At 43.9% G+C, this 21834-nt stretch overlaps 1 protein-coding gene across 2 annotated transcripts in view; it reads right to left on the bottom strand.

Annotated features, from left to right (window-relative positions):
* necab2 (N-terminal EF-hand calcium binding protein 2) overlaps positions 1-21834 on the bottom strand; it is an 84344-nt gene that overhangs the window by 12057 nt on the left and 50453 nt on the right. The window contains exons 6-9 of one of the 2 annotated variants that reach the window (XM_076042708.1): positions 19229-19365; positions 18970-19094; positions 13087-13166; positions 9125-9181 (exon numbers count right to left, since the gene is read on the bottom strand). In XM_076042708.1, the coding sequence (XP_075898823.1) occupies positions 9125-9181; positions 13087-13166; positions 18970-19094; positions 19229-19365 (399 nt within the window). The remainder of the gene's footprint in view (positions 1-9124; positions 9182-13086; positions 13167-18969; positions 19095-19228; positions 19366-21834) is intronic. The other variant, XM_076042709.1, reaches the window with a different exon arrangement.

Here is a 21834-nt window from a genome sequence, read left to right as displayed (position 1 = left end):
GAACAATCCAGAGTTGCAGGTAAATTAATCTCGTATGAATCTGTGTCTGACGCCATAGTGTCTAGAACAGTAACTCTATTAGTTAATGGAGTCTGGTTGTGAATACAAGCCCGAGATGGTATCATGCGTAGTGAAAGTCCATCTCGGATGACAGACCATCTTTTTTTGTCAAATAAAAGGGAAAATAAATTCTGTCTTATAATGTTCAGCAGAAGTGAAGCTGTTTAATTTGGTAAAAACCAGCACTGATAGACGCGTATGTCCCCCAGAGTTTAAAATGCACATTCAAGAAGCTTTGCAGGGTTTGCGCAGCTTATGTTGCATTACGTTGCCAAACACCTGCGCTTCTATTAAGTTTCTAAACTCATAAATAAAGATGAGAGAATAAATATAGACTCTGCTATTGATGTGTGACGATAAAACACCACGCTTTTGTCTGCCAAGGACGAAATCTTTTTCATTGCGGTCACTTTCGCTTCGTCTTCCGGTGCGTCAAGCACATTCTCTGTTCAACGAGCATGGACCTCTTTTATCCATGCTTTGCGCAAAGACAAACCAGAACATACCGGCTGATGCAACCTGGTTACAATAACCAGGAGTAGGTTTTTCTTGCCCTCCTTCTGACTGTGGAACATACTGTATATCCTTGATTGTTCATCGGCAAAGAACAAGGAGCTAATTCACTGTTAGTAATGTCTTCTGTGTTGCAGTCGCTTTGTTCATCCATGTCTTACTTGACTGGTCTAGGGTCAGTGTTGTTCTTATATTTTCCTTTGGTTTTAGGGTGTATAAAAAGGTTGATGTAGCTTCCGGTTTCAAAACGGAGGCCAATGCGGAAGTGCGAAAAAAAAAAACCTGCATTCTACTGTCATGCCAGCAGGGACCGCCAAAGATGGTTGCAAAAAGTCTAAAAATGGCTGTCAATACAGGAAGAAGCACTAAATGCATACAGTTACAAATTGGTTCAAACGTTTGTGGTCGTTGTTGTTTTAAGTTGTGGCCGTGGCTACATTTTAGTCGGCAAGTATAGTCAGCTTACCAAAGTGTAGGCAGGCGTTGGGTGCACGTGCTGCATTCACGCTCCAATCGCCTCCGCTACCACCCACACACCCAAATATGGGGATCCTCGGGTTTCAGAACAAAATGGAAACTCAAGATGGCGCTGAAATCAGCCTCTCTGTGCTTCCAAATGGGTTTTCAAAAACCAATGGCTGACGCCACGACGACTTCATACAACTTAATATACAGTCAATGATTTAGACCAATAAGTAAAATCTTTGTTGTGACCCATGAGCTTTCCTGTTGTGAGCATTTGTGCATTTATGCATGAAAAACAGCTGCATGGAAATAAATCAATCGAAAAAGCAGTACTTTCCAAGTACTTCAAGTCCAGCTTGAGTGCTAATTCAGAGCTGAGAACTGAGAATTTTAACAAGATGAATCACTCAACTTCATAAAACGCTTGAAACACCAAAGCTCTGATCCAGTTGCGGAAATATCTGAGTTGGCAGAAACTAACTTTGAATTACGTAAGAAAAAAAAACATCTTCTGCTACTAAGTGTTGTATAAGAAGGCAATTTCACAATCGAAGTGACGCTGCTAAATGATGTAAGTAAGCTTTGAGACTTTAATATTTGACTAATGCGTGAATAAAACTAACAATACAATTTAAAAAATAATGTCTCTATATCTTTGTTCTCCATAACTCTTTAATGTGGGCCGCTCAATAACCGCTCAGCCTATGGTTGCAGTCGATGAGGAGGCACGCGCGCAAATTAATGTGGCTCCCTGCACAGTTAGTCAGACGTGTAAGTGTCTGTAACAAAATGGTTAATGAAGACAGTTAGCGGGAGAAGGGAGGCAATAAAGAATAGATCAAAATACATGGGGCTGAAAAATACACATGCACGCGCACATGCACTAAGCAGGCTGACGGTTTTGCAAGCTAAGTGGAGTGAACTGCGCGGCAGCGGAGACATAGCAGGAGGAAGGCGAGAAGGAGGGAGAGACGCCTTTGGCTGATAAATGAACGTAGGAGCATTTATTGAATTGAAAGAGAAAATCCAGTGCCGCAAACACAAACAGCCACCAGAGGATTGGTGGGCAGGGAATGTGTTCCGCTGCTCATTCATCAAGGCAGTAAAAAAGATCCGCATCTCATAAGACTCTTAAAATGAACAGACCTGTCACACATGACTGATCTCGATGAGGTAATGTCCTTTGTACTTGTTTAGTGCGCGAGGCTGGGCCCGCGGTGGCGAGGGCTACACTTGACAGGGCCTCAGTGTTTGAAGTGAAGAACTTTCTTCTGTGCCTCGCAAAGTTGTTTACCTGAACTTGAAACGCACCTGGTGTGTAGTGCACGGCTAAGAAGATTCATGATTGACAAGTAAGTCAACGGCCTGACGTATGCAAAACATGAACAATGAAAAACAAACAGGCAGAAAAACTAAAATTACAAAATGGTACATTTAACTCTCAAAGGACTTGTTGTAAAAACACCCAACAGCAATTCTCTACTGACAGCTGCTTTCACCAGAGGTTGCTGCAGTGCTGTTTTACTGTAGGAAAACAAAGATTACATAGATTCTATTGATTTTAAAAAAGGGGGGAGGACAAAACCTTTCCTTTTCTTGCCTCTGCGGGACTTTGAACACAATCTTTCCTACAAAAACACCTGTGATTTGAATGGCTTACCAAAACTTAGTTACCCATGTGATGAAAAAGAAAAGTCCAACATTTACTTCTTCTTACTCCAGCTTTCAGAATCCGTGTTTTGAAACACATTGGTACCAGGCCCCCTTGTTTTTGCCCATTTCCAAACATATTGAAGGTGGGAGGCTAAATGTGCTGTTTTCTGGAAATCAATAGTGTGAAGCCGCTACACTGGAGTTCAGCGTTAAAGATAAAGACATAAAAATTGGTAGAATAGGGGACCTCTTTATGCTGTGCAGATGGGCACAGCATAAAGAGCATTTTGGGAGCCATTTTTGGAGGAGGACTCATATTTATCCCGTCTCAGTGTTTCCAAGGAACTGGGCCATGTATATGGTGTTAAACCACACAGATGTGGGTGTTATTGTGAATAAAGCAGCACGTCTCCTTTGTAGAGGCACTTAATGTCTGGAGAATAACAACTTCAACATCTCAGATGTGGATTGCACCCACACAGCATGCACTTATTAACTAAACACTCAGCGAATTGCCTGAACTGAGCACAATTCGGCTGGAGGCTTGAGTGCTTGTGTTGCTGTAATGCTCTCTCTGAAAGTATGTGAATTTCAGATTCATGCGCCCGAGTCCATTCACCTGCGGCAACTGTTGGCCGGCAACTGCTGGGCAATCTAATAAATGTATTTCTCAAAATGTAATTCCCATCACTGGATGGCCGGAGGTCATGCTGTGGTACGTAACCCGAGGAAGGTAAGGATTGAGATCAGCAGCTGGTGCTATAGCTTCCCTCTGTGTGAGGTCAGCCGACCAGCTGCCCTCTACGGTAGGGGATTAGGGCCAAAAGAAAAGAAAAAAATTAAGATAGATTTTCCAATCAAAGTTTCCAATCGGAGAATAAAGTTGAAATTTCGAGATTAAAGTCGAAACTCGCATCATCACAAATGTACATGTGCAAAAGCGTTTACCCTCTGTGGTATTTGTAAGTATACAAAGTATTAAAATTAAAACTCACTCTTTTTTTTTTTTCTTTCATTATTGTCTTCTTGTACAGGGGCAATTTTGAGAAGCCTGCCCTCAGTGACGCAGACGACACTGCTATATAAAAAACCCAGTCATGACGAAATGTACCCAATGTGGCAGCAGATGTGGCCAGATGTTAGGAGAGGCTGAAAGAAACAGGTGAGAGTGACTGGAGGAGATGGCTGGGAAGAACCTGCCCTACACAATGATGTTAAATCACCTGCTCCACTGGAGCGCATCTGCAGGTCTCGCAGAGCCATACGGAGGACTTTAAGGCCTTTCCATGCTACACAAAACTGCAATTAAGATTAGTGTAAGAGCCCTTGCACAATGGACTGTTAAATGGCACACGAAGGTGAAATAAGACAATAGTGGAAAATAAAAACTATGAAGAAGCAAAAGGACTAAACTTTGTTTTCCATTGTCTGAATTTTTTATCAACAAAATAATAATAAAAAAAAAAGCTATGCAAAATTGAGGTTAATTCAGCAGTAGTACATCAGCTGTATGTTTTGATTGAAATATTTTTGAATATTGGGCATGAATTCTGCCTCAAACGTACAAGTCACCATCCATAAACTGTCTATGAAAATGGAAATGCATTGGAATACCAAATCATTCTACACCATTTCCCACAACCCCCCGACCCCAAACTTGCACAGAATATGCAAAACAGCCATTCTTGGATAATCCTTTTACATTAGTGTGACCTCTCTGATGTAACTAAGCACCAGCGTGTGTGCGCTTGACCCATATTAGCAGTAATGTGGGGCCTATTTCCCAGTGCGCCTCCAATAGGCCTGAGTCAGCACTGGTGCTGTTTGAGAATTATGCTCAAGTAAAGGGGCAGGGCCATATAACTGTGAACTACAGCTGAGTGGGCAACCTCCATATTTATAAGCTCTTGGTTAATTTTTCATAGGGGTCTTCCCAGAGTCTGAAATTTCTGTCTTAATAATCCACATCTTCAAACAATCCATGTTACATATTCAAGCTGGTGTTGAAATAATATTCACGCATCGCACAGTTTATTCTATTTTATTGCACTTCCAAACCTTTGTTTAATTTTGTACCTCAACTCCTGATAGGTCTTTTCACTGTTTGCTTTGTTTTCCCACAATTTCACCAAATTAATCTGTTTTTGTTGTCCCACCCCCACTCCCCCTTTAAATATTGTAAATACTGTGCCAATGGATTTTGTAAAGTGGTTTATGCGCGATTATTGTTTGGTTTTTGGCAAGCTTCCGAATGTGTTTAAATGTGACTTGGATTGATGATTTGCTAAAGAGTTCTTGTTCCTTTACCTAGATTTCCTGCAATGCGGAAGTGTGTAGTGTAGTGTAGTGTGTTTGTTAGTGTTTCTCATCTTTACGAACACTAATAAACAAGGACTTCACTAGCAAACTGGTTTGGGGACGCAGTAAATTGGACGAGGTAATAAACAGGTTTACCAAATGCTCCTCCTGATTGTCAGCAGTTGCCAGTATGTGCCAAAGACAGTGTGCAAATGCTTTGAACGCAACAACACGAGAAAACAACAACCCAAGTTTTATCGTCATGTTAGCGTCTGCAATTTACAATTAGTTCAGAGAAAGACAGAAAACTGGTGCCGAGTGTACCCGCGGCTCTTTTAATTTCTTTACTATTTCTACAAGGATCAAACAGATGCAGCGGCTGTTGCAAGATGAAAGACTGTCATGCGTTGGTGGCGCTCGCTCGGGCTTGTTTTCGTTGTAGTAATCACGTTTCCATCTAGCAATCGTAATTCTCACGATATTTGCAAAACACGGGGAAAGGGGTTGGAGCAGGAAAAATTTAGAAAAAACTTCCTTTTCATTTTGTGTTTTTTTTTCTTCATCCCACCAGGTCTTTCATCTCCATTCTATCCCCCTCCCTGCATTAGCTCACTCTTATTATACTGTAATCTGCCCCCGCATTGCTCTCATTCCTTTTTGTATTATCGTTTGCCTCTCACTGCAGTGCCCCCCTCCCCAAAGAGGATCAAACAACTGACATGATGCAGTGCATGTGATGGGTTTACCCACTCCACAAGACAGCAATCACCTTCAGCATGGCTTTGTGCTGATGAGTGTACACAACCAGCGAAATGCAAATGCTAATTCAGACTCCCCAAGTGCACTTCTAAAGTATATCTCATATGCTTTGTGATTTCATTCTGATCCCCGCTGTGGCGATACGACTCGCCGCGGTGTCTTTGTGCGGAGGGAAGGGAGGATTTTCACCGGCGGTTTAAAGGGAGGCAGAGGAGGAGGAGGAGGAGGAGGAGGAGGTGGAGGTGGCAGGTAATCATGTTTAGATCTTTCCTCAGGTGGAGGATGTCAGGTTGCAGCGGGAAGGATTGAGTTGGAATGGTGAAATTATGTAAAGGTGAAGAGGAGTGTGACCTTATATAAGGAAGGGGAAGTGGTAAGTGCGGAAACAGGAGGTCAGGAGGGAGCCTTCAGGCGGAAGATGAGAGGGTGATGGTGAAAGGCAGCAGACATGCTGTGTTCTTGTTTTTTCTTTTTTTTTTTTTTTTTTTTTTACCTCTTAAAGGTCCTCTGTGTAATATTTGGCCAGATGTATGATTTTTGTATTAGTAAAAGCTAAATATACAGCCCATTATACATTAATAAAAGTGTATACTCACAGTACAATAAAAGTAATTTGATTTTCCTGCCCTTTTACGGGTTCTCATATACATATAATAATATACACATAGCGAGGGTCTTGCTCCCAGTTAGCTGCCATGTTGCACCACCATATGTCTAAGGAAGCCTTGAGTGGACAATCCAGGTAGCCTGACAGCGCATTTTGTAATTAGGGCGACTGCTCAAGTCATCAAATAAACCAACGAAGAAGAAGATGGACAAGGTATCCTGGTTTGGGCGTAGCTGACTGGCAAACTCAGGAGGGGGAGGGAGAGAGAAAGATGCTGTGTGTGTGACCACTTCATATCGCTGTTTCATCTTCAAAACCTCCAAATATTACACACAAAACCGTTAACACTCAAGAGTGTGCAATTGCCTGACTGTGATTAGCATCCACCTCATTTTCCTCTCTTCTCAGCTTCAGATGGGCCGTGTGCCTCGAGATGTGTGATTTATTCCTGAAACAGAAACGCGAGGCCGGGGAGCGGGGACGCGGTTTGTGAACGCTCGTTGAAGTATGTACGTTTTTTGAAAATTGTCAGAGAAAAATATGTTGGAGTTGGCTGCTCGGGGATCATTTGGAATTCATTAAGGTTAGTGAAAGAGAAGAGAGACAGAAAAGGAAGAAAAATCCGGACTTGCACATTCCAAAACCTCAAAGTCAAGAATGAAGAAAAAAAAAAAAGGAATATTTTTTTAAAATTCCAGACAGAATAACAAACTCCAACATACTGTTACCAGCAAGCAAAGAGCGGCGACTTGCTGGGGTTTCATTTAAGATACTTCATGTGTTTTGGCGACAGCTGGGTGACATATTGAAGTAGTGAGGAAATGGAAAGGGATGAAGAAACAAAGAGGAACAACCCTGAGCCAAGAACGCTGTGCTTTGCTTTCAATCAGCGGGGTTGAGGAGCCTTTCTGGCTGAAACTGCAGAGAGTGACATCAGATCCAGAGACTAAGTTTAACCTTCCAGTGAGTAAAAGTGGTGTGCCACTTAATAACTAGCTGGTCATCTACTTTATAATGGAAAAAATGTAATCAAGAGCCTTTTCTAGTGGTTATATGGCGTATACCTGCGTATCACGCAGACTACATCACTGATTATTAGTCTTTGGTACAATTAACAGATGCATTTTTCGAAAAAATCAGCAAAACATTTCAAGAGGTTGGGCTAAACATACGGTCCATCTGTCAGTATTGGGTGCTTGGGGGAAAAACACAAACAACAGTGTGTAGAGAAAATGTGACCGAGGTCACTCAGGCAACTTTGTACCCAAACAGATCAAATGGTCAGATTGTTTCAGACATTTGATAAGGATTCCGCTCTCGGAGAGATACGGCGGGAATGGAAGCCAAGTGTTTTCTTGGTCTATGAAAACACAAATATGATCAAAATGATAAACTTGCAGTCTGTTTTCACCACTCTGCTGTTTAATACGACGAGCTATACAAATCAGACCGCTGGGAGCCCATCGAGCACGAGAGAGGCATGAAAGCTCCTGTTGTAATGACTCCGAGTGCTTTGACATTCAATATTTTTACTGGCTTTTAATTAGCTGCTCTCCCTTTCTTCTCTTCCTCACCTTCCTCTCTGTGTGTTCCTCGCTGTTCCAGGAGAGTTTCCTTTGAAAGGATCTCTTCAGGCAACTCACCACTTGAACCCCCCCCCCAAGTCCCCCTCAACTAAATGTGAGCAGAATAACCTTTCTGTATCTGTACCCATGACAACTGAACAATTTTCTTTTAGCTTTCACGCTTCACAGCAGCTACTGGGGCGGAAGACAGGGGGTCCAGAAGCAGAGAGGTAAAGGTAAAAGTGTAAAAGGTGTTTACAGGTCTACAGGACTGTGGTGTATGGTTTGCTTTGCATTGGTTGGAAGTGGGTATGAAGTGACGTCATTTATATGTCTCATAACAGAGAGTCTTGAGTGATGCCATTATTATAAGGGCATTACGGTGTTTTCTGCAAAAAAATAGAGAGTATTTATGAAAAACAGTGTTGTGTTGTGTTGTGATATTTAAAGAAATTGGTTTCTCTCGTTCCATCTTCCACCTAAATTGACTGTTTTCTTAGACTGGGGTTGCCTCAAAAGCTGCTACTAGTTTGGAGTGCACTGCAAATTAAATATAAAGTCTGTGTTTTGTGTGTCAGCATAGAAATTAGACTTGCAAATCACACAAATCGTTGCAGGTGTATTATTTATGTCTGCATTATGCAAGTGGTAAATTCTTCGGGTTTGCGTGCCGCATTTTCCGATGTAATATAGCGTGACCTTACACAGGCACAGGTAATTTCCAAAGCTGGTTTCACAAGCAGGGATCGATACGGTGAACTGCACCATCTCCAGCACTGCCCAACATACATTACAGGCTGTTTTTACTGCTTATATAAATGCAATAACTCTGTCTTCTTTTTTTTTCTCCCCCTCTGAGACAGTTTGCTAATGGCCTTTAGCCAGCGCTCAGTCCTGTAAATAGCTTTTGACTGTATTGATTGCCTTCTTCAACTCTTTTCCCCACTGTATTTCACTCCAGACGTAGAAATGCTGAATCTGATAGCAATTAGTAAAACAGTGGTGAGCTGCGGCAAACTAACCGGAAGCTGTTCAAACCTTTAAGGCTGCTAAGCACCAATTTTTTGCCTTTTTTTTTTTTTACATTTTATTGTACGACCGGCGAAACCTTTGATCATGGCTCAAAAACGGTGGTCTTGCGTCACACGGTGAGACAGATTCGAGCGCGCCCGTTGTCACATTTCGTCATTTGGCGTCTACTTACTGCGCTGGCAGTGCCATCTGTATCTGTTAGCCTCTGGTGCAGATCGAGCCAGACCGTCTGCAAGGAGAAGCACAACAACAGCGTACAGCAGCAGCGTGTCAGTCAATCAACCAGAACTACAGCGACTACTGCAACCGCATGCAGAAGCAGACATAGGTTACTCACACACAGGGAGGCGTTAGTGGACATGCATGAAGGGACGGGACAGTGCTGCTATTGTGAGACAGCTTCGGCGTGGGGATATTTTCAGAGGGTTAACAGAGGAGGGGGGTGCATGCCAAAAGGACAGCTTAGAATGAAACCGAGCGGCTATTAATAGCAGCACAGGGAGGGCGAGGCGAACTCTTAACTTCCCATCGTGGTAAAAATGGTCGGGGATACTGTTTTTTTCCCCGCAAACTGCTGTTTTGCACTCTGTGACTCTACAGACGAGCGGCGAAACCTATTTTTGTGATGCGCTGTCAGTTCTGGCACACAAGTTCAATTTCACACGAAGGTAAGAATAAAGAGGCTCCGTTTCTCAGCAGGAAACACGGCTGCTGTCAGCGGCAGTGACAACCGCTGCCAGCAGATATGATCAAAACTCATGAGGTGAGGACGACAGTAAGACTCGGCAGAGTCCTGCTGACTTTCGCAAGCTCGCCAATGAACACATCAACGTGATGGATGAATAAAGCCCAGTGCCTGTTGCGACTGGTACAGTATAATGCTCAAAGGCAATAAATGTATGAATAAATGAATGCATAAAAAGGCATTCTTTTTGATCCAGCATTTTAACAGAGCTGGAGATTATCCAAGCACTGACATTTTAAGAATGGATAACAACCAAACCATTGGGAGAGTTCTCTGAGGTCTGGATGGAGGATTCAGCACCATGGACAGCGCCCTGCACTAAAGCAACACATTCAGCTGCTGGAGGTTGAAATTCAGACACACACTTTCCCAAGTTTGGGTTCGACACTGATGGCTTGTATCACTATCACCATAGGATTCCAGACTAATCTATATTACTTTTATTATTTATTGTATATTTTTATTCGTGATACCAGTTGTGGCTTCTTAGGAGAAATGTTGAAGGCCTCGCAGCCGAGACAGACAACAGAGTTCACACAAAGAACCAGAGAGCCGACTGAAGAAGAGAACACCGCTATCCTGATGTGCTCATTGGTATTCAGTGCGGGCATCACTCTGACCAGACTACCTGGTGCAATCAAACGCCACAACTCTGGGACACATTTAGTATCCGAAAGGACGAGCAAACTGTGAGGAGGAGATCCAGCGCTGACACACTCACAGTGACTCAGGTGACATGGATGTGTCTTGCTGAGTCGGAGGGAGGAATTAGTGTGTTCAGGTGACCCTTTGTTACAACACATCACCAACGACATGTTCATTTTTACTCATTTCTTCATCGAGCAAATCGATGCATGATTCAGTCTGACGCAGAATGACATCTTTTTTATTAGTCCCGACTGCCAGCCTTGTGCTTTAGTGCAGGTAAAACCAGACCAAACAGAGACATAGACAAAGCCACGTTCAAAATCCCTGCTCAGAGCTGTGTTCTGCTTTAATGTGATTACGGCACAATACTGTCTGCTCGTCTGTAGCAGTAATTTGACAGAGAAGGCCTCTTCCTTTGCTTTTCTCCCGCTCCCATTGTAGGAAAAAAAAACAACTTACAAAAAGGGACAAACAATTTTGTTTTTTTTCCTTTAAGAAAAAAATAGGTCAAAACCTGATACATGATTAGCAGTATGTAATAAAAATACTTGGGATTAAAAAAAAAAAAGAACGAAAGTATTTTTTTGGTGCTCCAGCATTGTAAACTATGATTCAATTCCTCCCAGTTTTACCCAGAATGCAACCCTGTCTGACACTTATTCACTTTAAAAGGTAAATTATTCTATTATATCAAACATTTGTGTGCAGTTGTACTTCCCAGCCTTAGCCACCCCTCGCCCTTTCCCTTGCTAGCTTGTCTTAATTGTTAGCTTGAGACATTTTTTGGACACTTTTTGCATTGTCAAAATAAACAATGACTTAACAACTTTCTTCACAAATCAACCGCGCCAGTGTTAAGTTACCTGTGAAAAGACACCAGGAGCGGCTTTGTGCCACCGCCGCTGTTAAATGGGTCAACCTTGGAGAGGCCAAATTGCTTCTAAAGTGGCTTCGGGGTCACGCGTGAAGATCACAGGACAATTCTCTCGCTGAAGGCGCTCCAATCATTCCCTATGAAGTGGGGGCAGCTGGACTGCCTGAAACAATCCTCCTCAAACCCACTCAATTTGTCAAAAGTGCGCTAAGCCGGGGTCAAAGGCTAATAGTTGATTCTTTTGCAGGAGCTGCGGGTGAAGACGCGGCTCTGTTAACAAAAACCATCTGATCGAGCCGCCACTCCCTCCCCTCCCCGCCACCGACTACACTGGGTTAAAGTCGTTCTTCTATTGTCAGCAGAAGAAAAAGTGCTTCCCTTGAAGGCAGCTGAGTGCGCTGAGGCCCCCATTAGCCTCCACATGTTCACTATCGCTGGATGAACAGCATGCAGGGCAGTCAGGGGGAAGAGGGGAAGACGAGAGGAGGAGGAGGCACACAGACGGAGAAAAGGGAAAAAGCGGGGCCGGGGATGTGAGGATGAGGTGTGCGAAGCTGCTACCAGAGGAGGAAACATTGAGGAAAAACGCAGTTCACAGCTAAGACACAGGCTCTTTAATTGCCCCGCGCGTCACTCTCTTCAAGGCTTCATCTCTTCCTCTCCCACACTTGGTGCTAACGAACTCCCTTATTCAGTCCTGTTGAGCGCCCATCTTCTATCTTCTTTACTTCTTTCCATTTTTTCCCCCCCGGTCGTCTTCTTCTTCTGTCCTTTGCTCAACCATTAACATGTTGCTGTAGCGTCACCAATCACAAGTATCCAACAGTAGCTGCGTTTCCATTACCCCTAGAATTGCTTTTACGAGATTTTACGAGAATTACGGCTCATGCGCTTCACACCATTCAATGGAAACACCTGCAAATCGCAATTGTACTTTGTCAAAATTTTTAGAATTACTGCTTTTATCTTGCGAAAAACTGTAATGGAAAAGCAGCTGGTGACATAATCTTGTACTGCTGGGTGAGTCCCTTTGTTATAGTAGTCAAAAGAATCTTCCTCTCCTCCTTCGACCAATCACGTGACTCCATTTCGCCCCATCATCTGCATCCTCTCCTCTCGCATCAGCTGATTTCATGTCCTCTTCCTCCGCTTTGCTCTTCTTCTAGCCTGCCAGTTCCAGCCACAGCATCTGATATATTCACTCTCCCTCCTCTGTCCCTGCCCAAACCATCTCTGGCTTTATCTCCAAAACATCTAACACGCTCTCATGTCCCTTTTAATGTAATCACCCCTGATCCTGTCCATCCTGGTCGCTCCCAGAGAGGAGCTCAACATTTTTTTTTTTTATCTCTGCTACACCCACATCTGCTTCCTGTCTTTTTCTCTGTGCCACCGCCCCTGAAATATATCTGTAATTCTTGAGTAGTTATTCACTCTAATAATTTAAGACACCACAACCACACAGGGTTGCCTTTAAACGCACTTAAAACACAGCTTTGGGATTCAGAAAAGCACTCTCCACCTCACATATATGTTCAGGATCTTTCACAAATATTTTCACTACTGTTAGAGCTGCAACCGAAAGACTGGCAATAATTAACCAAACTACATCATCGATGTGTCACAACACTGTGAGTCTATAGACGACAAAGTTTTGTCTTTTCAATACAAAAATCATGCACAGGTTCAACATGCAGCAGCCGAAGGAAATGGGTCCCGATAGGCGTGGATGTACAAAAAAAAACAACAGCCGACTAAAATAAAATAAAGCAAACAAATAAATTAAGAATCAGAGGTGGTTTCTGTGCGTGTGCACGTGTGTGTCTGACTGTGAGTGCATGTGTGTGCTCATTTTTTTTTTTTTTACCTTGTTCTCCAGTCGTCCAATGAGTTCAGCCAGGCGGTTAATCTGAGCATCCAGACCTTCTTTCCTCACCTCCACTGCACCTGCAACACCCAAATGCACACTCCCGTTTATCCATGAACGACATGTCACTCGGCATTCACCTGTGTTTTTGCCTTAGGATTATCGGATAAACAATATGTTATATTTTTCATATAACATATTGCAATCATATGTTATATAAACCATGTTTATATAACATACAGTTATGAAACACTTAAACTTCGCAAACAAAGTTTAGGCGTTTCCATTACCAGGTTTTATTGCGATATTTAGGTGTTGTGCAATTCTAGCCGTGATGGAAACGCAGCTATACATTTTTCCTTGTTGCATGTTAACTCCAGTTATTATGCAAAGAATAATCAGACCACGCAGACGTCGTGTACTAAAGAAGGCGCTGCTACGTAATCCCTCTTGAATTGTTTGTCGTGTTTGTGAGCTTTGTCTCATTAGCAGCTTAAGCTAAAGCTTAACTATGCTCAGCGGCGCTATTATTATCCTTTGTTCTACATTGAGCCATAACATTTATATCAAGAGTGACTGAAACCATCTCATGAAACCAGCACCAGGAGAACAGCCCATGCCATATTCATATGTGAAAATATGGCGATATGATGCGATGATGAGAGTGCATCTACATTTGAGAGGGATCATATGAGTCACTTTGTACTGGCAAAAAAATGTAAGTCCTTGACTTAAAAGTAAAAACACACAAAGCAGGGGGACAGAAATGGAAAATCAGGCCAATGGTTCAAAAGAAAAAGTTTCTTATCGCGCAGATGCTTGTGATGCTTTTCTGTGCATAACAATGAACACATTCTATCCACATTTGTGTAGAAAACAGCGTTCTCGTCCTAAATCCCCCCCCCCCTTTTCCCTTTGATGATGCTAACGTATTCCTGCTGCTCAGCACAAATTTGAATGTTAACATTTTAGCCAAAAATAGGTAAAAAAAAAAAAAAAAGAAAAGAAAAGAAAAAAAAAGAAGAAAAGTCTCCCTTGTCGTTTCTCCTATCCTCCAATTTTCGTTGGCTTCATCACCTAGGCTCTCTCTCGTGCAGCCAACCCCCTTCTATTCCCCTGATGGCTTCCTCACAGCTAATTGGAGAACCGGCAGCCCACTCTTCATTAAAAGCTTTAACAGGCAGTCAATTAGGAGAACCTCCCTCCACACACACACACACACACACGCACACACGCACACCGACACACACGCAGTGTAACTATGGAGACTACGTGCGATTAAAGACACAGTGGTCACTCGGTGGACTTAAAAAAAATGTGTCCTAGTCAATTATAGAAGTGTGTGAGGAATTAGCGCGTTCGCACTCGCGGCGTGCGGGGGTGGGGTGTGGGTGGGACTACGTTGACTTTTCCCTCAATTAAACTTGATCAGAGTTTGCGCATTGCCACCCGATTGGACTTTTCCCTGCACATAAGACCATGTTTGACTATGGTGATGTAAAACTGAACGAACAAACGATGTGATCTATCTATCTATCCATCTATCTATCTCCAACCTGATGACACATGGTGATGACTGGGGCTCTATTTAGCAGGGAAATGAGCGCAAGACTGCTTTTCAAGGTGTCATAACTGCCAGTGAAGCATATTGCACTTCCTTGGGCCAAGGCTTGAGTGTGCCAAACGAATCAGTCTGCCGTCCTGGAGCGGCTCTTCGCTTCTGCTGATGAAGTTGGCAAGTGCGTGGCGGCCATCAGAGATTGGAGCAGATGATGCACAGGAGGTGAGACGATCTGAACCGAGGCAATTTGGTCCGACACGAATCAAATCCAGCATGGAAATGAAAGCCAAAGTCTTCGCTTTCATTTCTGTTTCTGTGCAAAACTTCCGCCGGTGTTTACACATTGGACTTGTTGGATGTGCTGCCAGCACCATAGCTATCCTCATAAACGTGACGGGCTTCATGGAATCCCATATTCACTTCATAATATTTTTACTCAAAACTTGGGAAAATCTTTGGGATCGATAAAATGCAATAATTTGCGGGAGTACACAAACAATTGACAAGTGATCACATTAGTTATTTTGAGCTGACCAACAATTCGAGTCCTTGGTTAGAAAATGACAGCAGCTGCGTTTTCATTACCCCTGGAATTGTGCAAAACCGAAATATCGCAAGAATAAATTGGTCATGGAAACACCTAAACTTTGAAAAACCTCTCAAATATGGCTAAAAGGTTTTGACTCTCATGAGGTGGTTTTTCAGATTTATCGATATTGAGGTATATCGCAAAAGTGTCATGGAAACACTTTTTTCGCATTTACACGTCAGCGGGTGTGACGTACGTGGTCACGTGACCGGTTCACCTCAAGTGAAAATGGCGCCTCGTGTTTGAACACATTTTATTCACATTAGTGTAAAAACCGCGCAGAGCATTTTTGTTACACAAACACCGATGGCCGCTTGTCCTCAATTTCCCCCTTTTTTCCCTTTGAACTTATTCCTGCTGCTCAGCACAAATGTTTAATGTTAACATTTGGACCAAAACAATGTCATAGTTTGCAATAGTTTGTTTAGCTTACATAACACAAATGACCTTTTTTCAGTGTTCTTGGTGGGAGGAAACAATACTTTTCAGTGGCTCGTTAATAAGGATGTGTGCAATGACGAAATGAATCAATGACAAAACACAAATCTTGCCTGCGTTTCTTCTGTGGTGCTTACCAGCATTTGAACGATTCTAAAAAAAAAAAAAAAGCACGCAAGAACTATGTAATATGGGCTTTGAACTGGCTGTAATTATTCCTTTTTTAGAAGAAGTAGGCAAAAAACACAAACAAAAGCAAAAGCTTTTTTCTCGTTACGGCGACTTTCCTCCTTAATTGCAACGCTCTGCTGGCTGACAAAACAAAACAAATTTATTTATTCAGGCTAAAAGCAACACTTTGAAAGAGCGCCGGGCAGGTAAACAGTTCAAGACAGGGTTGTGGCTATTACGTAAAGTGCAGACTCGGCCAGCAATTATTGAGAAAACCATTGCAAGACATCAATCTACAGACGTGTAGTCCCCAGACTTGTGTTTCTGCAGCTGATGTTGTTCTCCACACTCAAATATTTACTAAAGAAAATATATAATTTAAGGCCTCCATGTTACAATGCAAAATGAAGTCTGCTGGGTGGTATTGAAATGTCAGAAGATTGCACACGTCTGCGTCGTAAGGGAGTGGTAGTCACAGACAGACTAATCTGTCATTAGCTGGATGCTGTCTGCAGTGAAGAACCACTGCCGTTGTGAGCCTTTCATGCCAAGTCCAAGCGTCACCGACAACAGCGTCGGAATATTTACGACAACTCAATGACCGTCAGCAGCAATGGCTTCCCAGAACAACCAGCGGAACCTTGCTGGAGCACCAATCACGGTAACCAATCACACTAATTCCAACCGGGGCAACCGAGACTCGAAAACCCAATCAGGGTGTTTAAACGTGTGTGATAATATACGACCAAGGAAAAGTGCGCCGACCTTGGAACATGGGGGCGTAGCAGCGAGTAGCTCATCTTACCGCATTGAAGTGTCTCAAATTTAGTGCCTGTGAGGGCTACAAGTCGATTACTTTGTGTATTAAAACAGCCAAGATCAATTGCCCCTCCCTGCCAATCAATCATTAAATCAATAGCAACTTTGACAACGCCTCCACTGGGTGTATCCGTTTGCTCTGCGGCACTCATATGTGTAATCACTGCGGCGCCTGCTTCTTCTTTTTTTTTTTTTTCTGTCAGCGATCGACTTATTTGCCATTTTCTCCTCGGGGTTTCAAGAAATAAGTTTACATGCAGTGAGGACGAGGTGATGGGCTTAATTACCTCATGAGCTGTGATACGTTGCTGCTAACTGCGGGATTGCCCGATGGCGGAACAAACGAGAGGGTGTTGCATTCGGGTGTCTAATATCTCTTGGGACATTTTTTTTTTTTTTTAGAGCTCTGCAGTTTTAACATTTAGGAAAACAGGATTTTGGTTTTTACTCATGAAAAATATAACGCTCTGCGAGAGAAATGGCTAAAAAAGAAGCAGCTTCGGCTGCTTGGGTTTTATTTAATGCTCCAAAATAAAAACATAATTGAATTAAAAAAAAAAAAAGTAAAAAGCTGATGCACTTTGTCAGTGTGTCACTTGGCCGTCTTCAGGTGGTGACACCTTTGTGGGCCAACGACACACCGAGCGTGAAAACGTCGGCGGCGAACGCCTCCGACTCTGACATTTGTGGAGCGACAGCGCGGAGTGAGGAATGATTGATGGCGGCTCCCTCCGCCCTTTGGCCTCCTGCCCCCCCCCCATTGCCCGTACCCCCATCAATATCGGGCGCGTTATTTTCTTGTTTCCCCAACGTCGGCGCAGGCCATAAACTGATATCCATCGTGTCGTGACAAGTTCCACAGTGTCACGTCTTTATTGAGCGATTCCTCCAGAGGTTGCCGCGTGTCAAGGCGAGCCCGCGCCGCGGCGTTAACTGCCGGCCGCTGGCGGACGACACGGAACAAAAAGGAAATCATAGAGAGAATAATGAGGCCTCCTGCAACGCCTTAAAGTGAGAATCCCTTCTCAACTTGTCTGTGTTCTGTCTTCTCTAAGAGGCTTACTCTCCTCTTGCACTCTTTGGCACACTTAATTAAAAACCCTGCATTATGTAATAGATTCACAGTACCGCGCTTTGACAGTGTGGCTGTGACAATTTTTTTTTTTTTTTTGGCCTCACCTGCTATTTTTCGTACGCTCAAACGGACATTTTTCACATTTCTGGCTTTGATTTTTTTTTTTTCTTCCTTCATAGATAAAATATAAAAGCGACACAGCCACTGCATTTATGTGCGCGGGTTAGCCAAGCCACGTATACTGAGAACTAGGTCGATTGGTCTAAGCCTTTGTCACACTGCACACACAGGAAGGTGGAATTGATTCACTGCGCTGGGTTACAGTATAGCTGCGAGTGCCCTTGTTGAATTTTTAGAATGTCCACATTTTATTTCATTTCGCTGCCACTGCTCCTCCTGCACAGGGTCGGGGGGGGGGGGGGGGGGGGGGGGGGTTGTCCCAGCTGTCTCACAACCTGGACAAGGTGTCCGTTTATTCCAGGGTCACATAAATAAAACTCCAATTTGCCTCAGGGCCAGGAATCGAACACGCGACTTTCTTGCTGGGAGGCGACTTTTTTGAGATACGTTGTCAGTCCAGTGTTCACCGTAATGGCAAAAAATAAATCAATCAAGGTATGGGCTGTGAAAGTCAGTGTAAGAAGATTGACATAAATATTGATATTTTGGGACGGAACCCCAGTGATAAGACCAGCTCTGGAAAATAGCAGGTCTGCCGCCGGGCAACAGTCGTCTTCTGTAGGTTGATGCATGACTTACTTTGTTAAATTCAACAAAAATGATGAAAAAAAAAAACAACAACTGAAATTTTAAATTTTGCTCTGCCTGATGTTTGTTGTTTCTTGTTGCATCGTGTTCATTGTGTTAATTGCCACTCAGGTGTTCAGACAGGTGCGCTGTCCCACTTACTGCGAGCGACGTGACATCTTGCAGGTCCCTCATTAGCGGGAAGTGACACATTGCAGAACAAGTCATGCTAGCTGGTACGCTGCATGTGTGTGTGTGTGTGTGTGTGCGTGTGTGTGTGTGTGTGTGTGTGTGTGTGTGTGAAGGTGCAACCTATCGTGCGCCAGTGATTCCTCCACCCCCAGACCACTAAAAGCATGGCAGCTGCAATATAAGATGAATCACCTGGACACTGAGACGCCCCGAGTCCTTTTGTTCAGTGCTGTTGTGCATTCACCACTTACAGTATATGTGCGCGTGTTTCTGATTGTGCTTGAATGTCACCTGAAGCAGTGTTGATGGTCCTGACGGCCTCCTTGGCGGCGACTCTGTTGTTCGGAGGGTAGACGGGCACGATGTTTTCGTTGCGCATTCCTGACATGCGCGGGCTCACCTTGGCGGGTAGATGACTGCATGAGGGAGGAAGAGGAAGAGGAGGAGGACGAAGATGTGAAATTCCAGAGAGAGCGCACTTTCACAAGAAGAACTCAAACACATGAACGCAGCCTTGCGTGCGTCGCCGCCGCCGCCGCCGCCGCCTCACCCCGACTGGCTGTGCTGCTCGTCGATGGCGTCCACGGCGCTCTCCACGGAGCTCAGCAGGGACTGTATCTGATTGGCCGATTCCTTCAACAGGAAACGGGTCACGAACTGCTCCACGTTGGTCCCTCGCTCGTAAACCTGGGAGGCAAATCCAAAAGATGACGAGGTGGAAGCCTTGGAGGGACTTCGTGTTTGACGGGTTAGGATGGTAAAGGAGCACTTCTTTGCAAGGACACAAATCAGCGCTTTTCATTCAGGTGACGTCGAGTTTTGAAGGGTGACCAATTACATCGGTGGTATTTTTCATTTGATAACCAGAGTCAAATGTGTTTATATTTTACTCTATTTTTCCGCGTCTTCACACCTCACAGCGCAGCTTCTCCTGGCGGGATCTCCCAGCCAAAATCTCTCTGAGCCCCTTCATCTCATTTGATGGTCGATGGGATTCTAACGGCGGACCGGCAGAGCACACGCGCACACACACCCACACACAAACAAACAAACAAACACACACACACACACACACACACACACACACACACACACACACACACAAGGCACAACGTGACGTGTGAAAAAAATAACACTGGTGCCCTTCACTCTGGATACCCTCCTCCGTCTTCCTCACCCTTTTTCACTCTTTCACTCTTCGCTCTCTGCGGTGAAAGTCGGGGTTTAAACTTCGAAAACCTTTTAATCTGAGCCCCGACGGGGGAATTAAAAGTGCTGTTTTTTTATCATACGTGAGCTGACGGTCCATCCACTCTCTCCTATCAAACACACTAAGGCAATTTAGTAGAATTAGTCTCTTTTTTTAATTGGCAAAAAGAGTTTGAAGCTCACACACGAGATTCAAGAGTTTTACTTTATGCTGAAGCTACTGCACATCAAAATGGGTGTTAAGGTCCCGCAGGAAGAGGACATTTCACACTCACGGACACGGAAAAGTTGAAAGTGTAGTCGGGAGTAAGGCGAATGAAACAGAATGAGAGACTAAAGAGGGAAGAGAAGTGAGGACAGTGTCAACACGGCGAACTGTGACGAGTTTCGCTTCCGGAGATAAGAGCCGAAGCTCCTGCTCCAACTGTAAGAGTTTTATCGCCGCCACTTTAAATCATCCAAGGACTTGACGGGGATAAAAACATCTGCCCTGAACAGTGACCTTCCATCATTAGAATAGTAAGGCGATGAAGTGCGACAGACGAACGAGGCTGCAAGAAGGAAAATATATATATATATATATATATATATATATATATATATCCTTTGGGTTTTAGATTTTTGGAGGAATAGTTAGAGAGAAAACACACACACACACACACAGTCACACACACACACACATCTAATGCCGTGTGAGTCTCCTAGCTTACTTCCTCCCAGAACTCCAGGATGTCTGATCAGAAGACTCATTGGAAATATTTCTTATCTCTCCTGATTCTGCTCCAGCTCCTGAGCTTCTCAACTCCGCCTCCTTCTCCCTCTGGGGGGTCACCTCACTGGATCACGTCGCATCACTCTCTCCTTTACCCCCGTCTGATGTGACACCAACCGTGTCCCACCTTCTCTCTGCTCTTCCTGTTTCCCCCTGCAGCCCTGCAGGATCGACATCTTGCAACCTTTGCCCATTAAGTCCAGTATCTCTCCCCCGCACGTGTCCAAAAACCTTCTCGGCCCTCTCTCGCCGCTTCTGCTTCATCTCCAAGGCCACTGAAGCTCAGCCACCCCTGGGACACGCTCAGGCCCCAATCCTGCTGCTCACCGCCAGTGAAAATCTCAGCATCTTCAGTCTCCACCCTGCTTGCGCTCCCTCCTCGCTTGCCTTGTTTCTACGAGGTTTCATTCTTTTCCTTCTCCTATCGATATCACACTGTCATCGAGGTACACAACAGTCCATGGAGACTCCTGCATGACCTTAACTGTCAATCTGCGCCACGCAAAAAAACACAAAAATGACAACAGCAAGAGCAAGACTAACAACAAGAAAACATGCTTTATTTATATGTACATGATGCAAAACATTGCAATTTAAAAAAGGGGGGGGGAACCCTCTGTCTAAAGGAAATAAGCAACTGAAACCACAATTAAAAAAAGTTCTTTCTAAAAGTAAAAATAAGCTAGAGGCAACTGGACCGGTTATCTCCAGTTTTCTTTAACTTAAACTTCAAGAGCTACTGTGATCATTCTATCTATAAAACAATAGATTTACCTTATACACTTTTTACCTTACCTAAAACCACAAGTAGGAAATTGTCTGGTGTGTCCCAGTGGAGAAATTAAGTGTGTGCTTAAACAAAAAGATGCTCTTAAGCACCGCTTTCATTTCATTTCACTGTTTCTGAGCTGAGCTGAGCTGAGCTGGTCGGCCTCTGATACGCAATGACAACTGCGCTCCCCTCTGCCTAACTTGAATTTGCTGCAACGCTCGGTTAACAGCCGTAACAGCAGCGGAATCACAGCAAAGTCTGTTCCGGTGTCATTCCTAAACAATAAAGTGAAACGCTTGTCTGGAAGCCAATTTCAGCTCCAACCGCTGCACACTGTATCTCTTCCTGACAGCCCCTCACTTGTGCATTCAAAGCTTGTTATTTATGAGCCACACACTCATCA

This window comes from Nelusetta ayraudi, unplaced genomic scaffold (genome assembly GCF_046127955.1).
Source record: "Nelusetta ayraudi isolate G7.1 ecotype Tasmania unplaced genomic scaffold, CSIRO-AGI_Nayr_v1 ptg000071l, whole genome shotgun sequence".
Lineage (NCBI taxonomy): Eukaryota > Metazoa > Chordata > Actinopteri > Tetraodontiformes > Monacanthidae > Nelusetta > Nelusetta ayraudi.
This window is presented reverse-complemented; position numbering and strand designations above follow the sequence as displayed.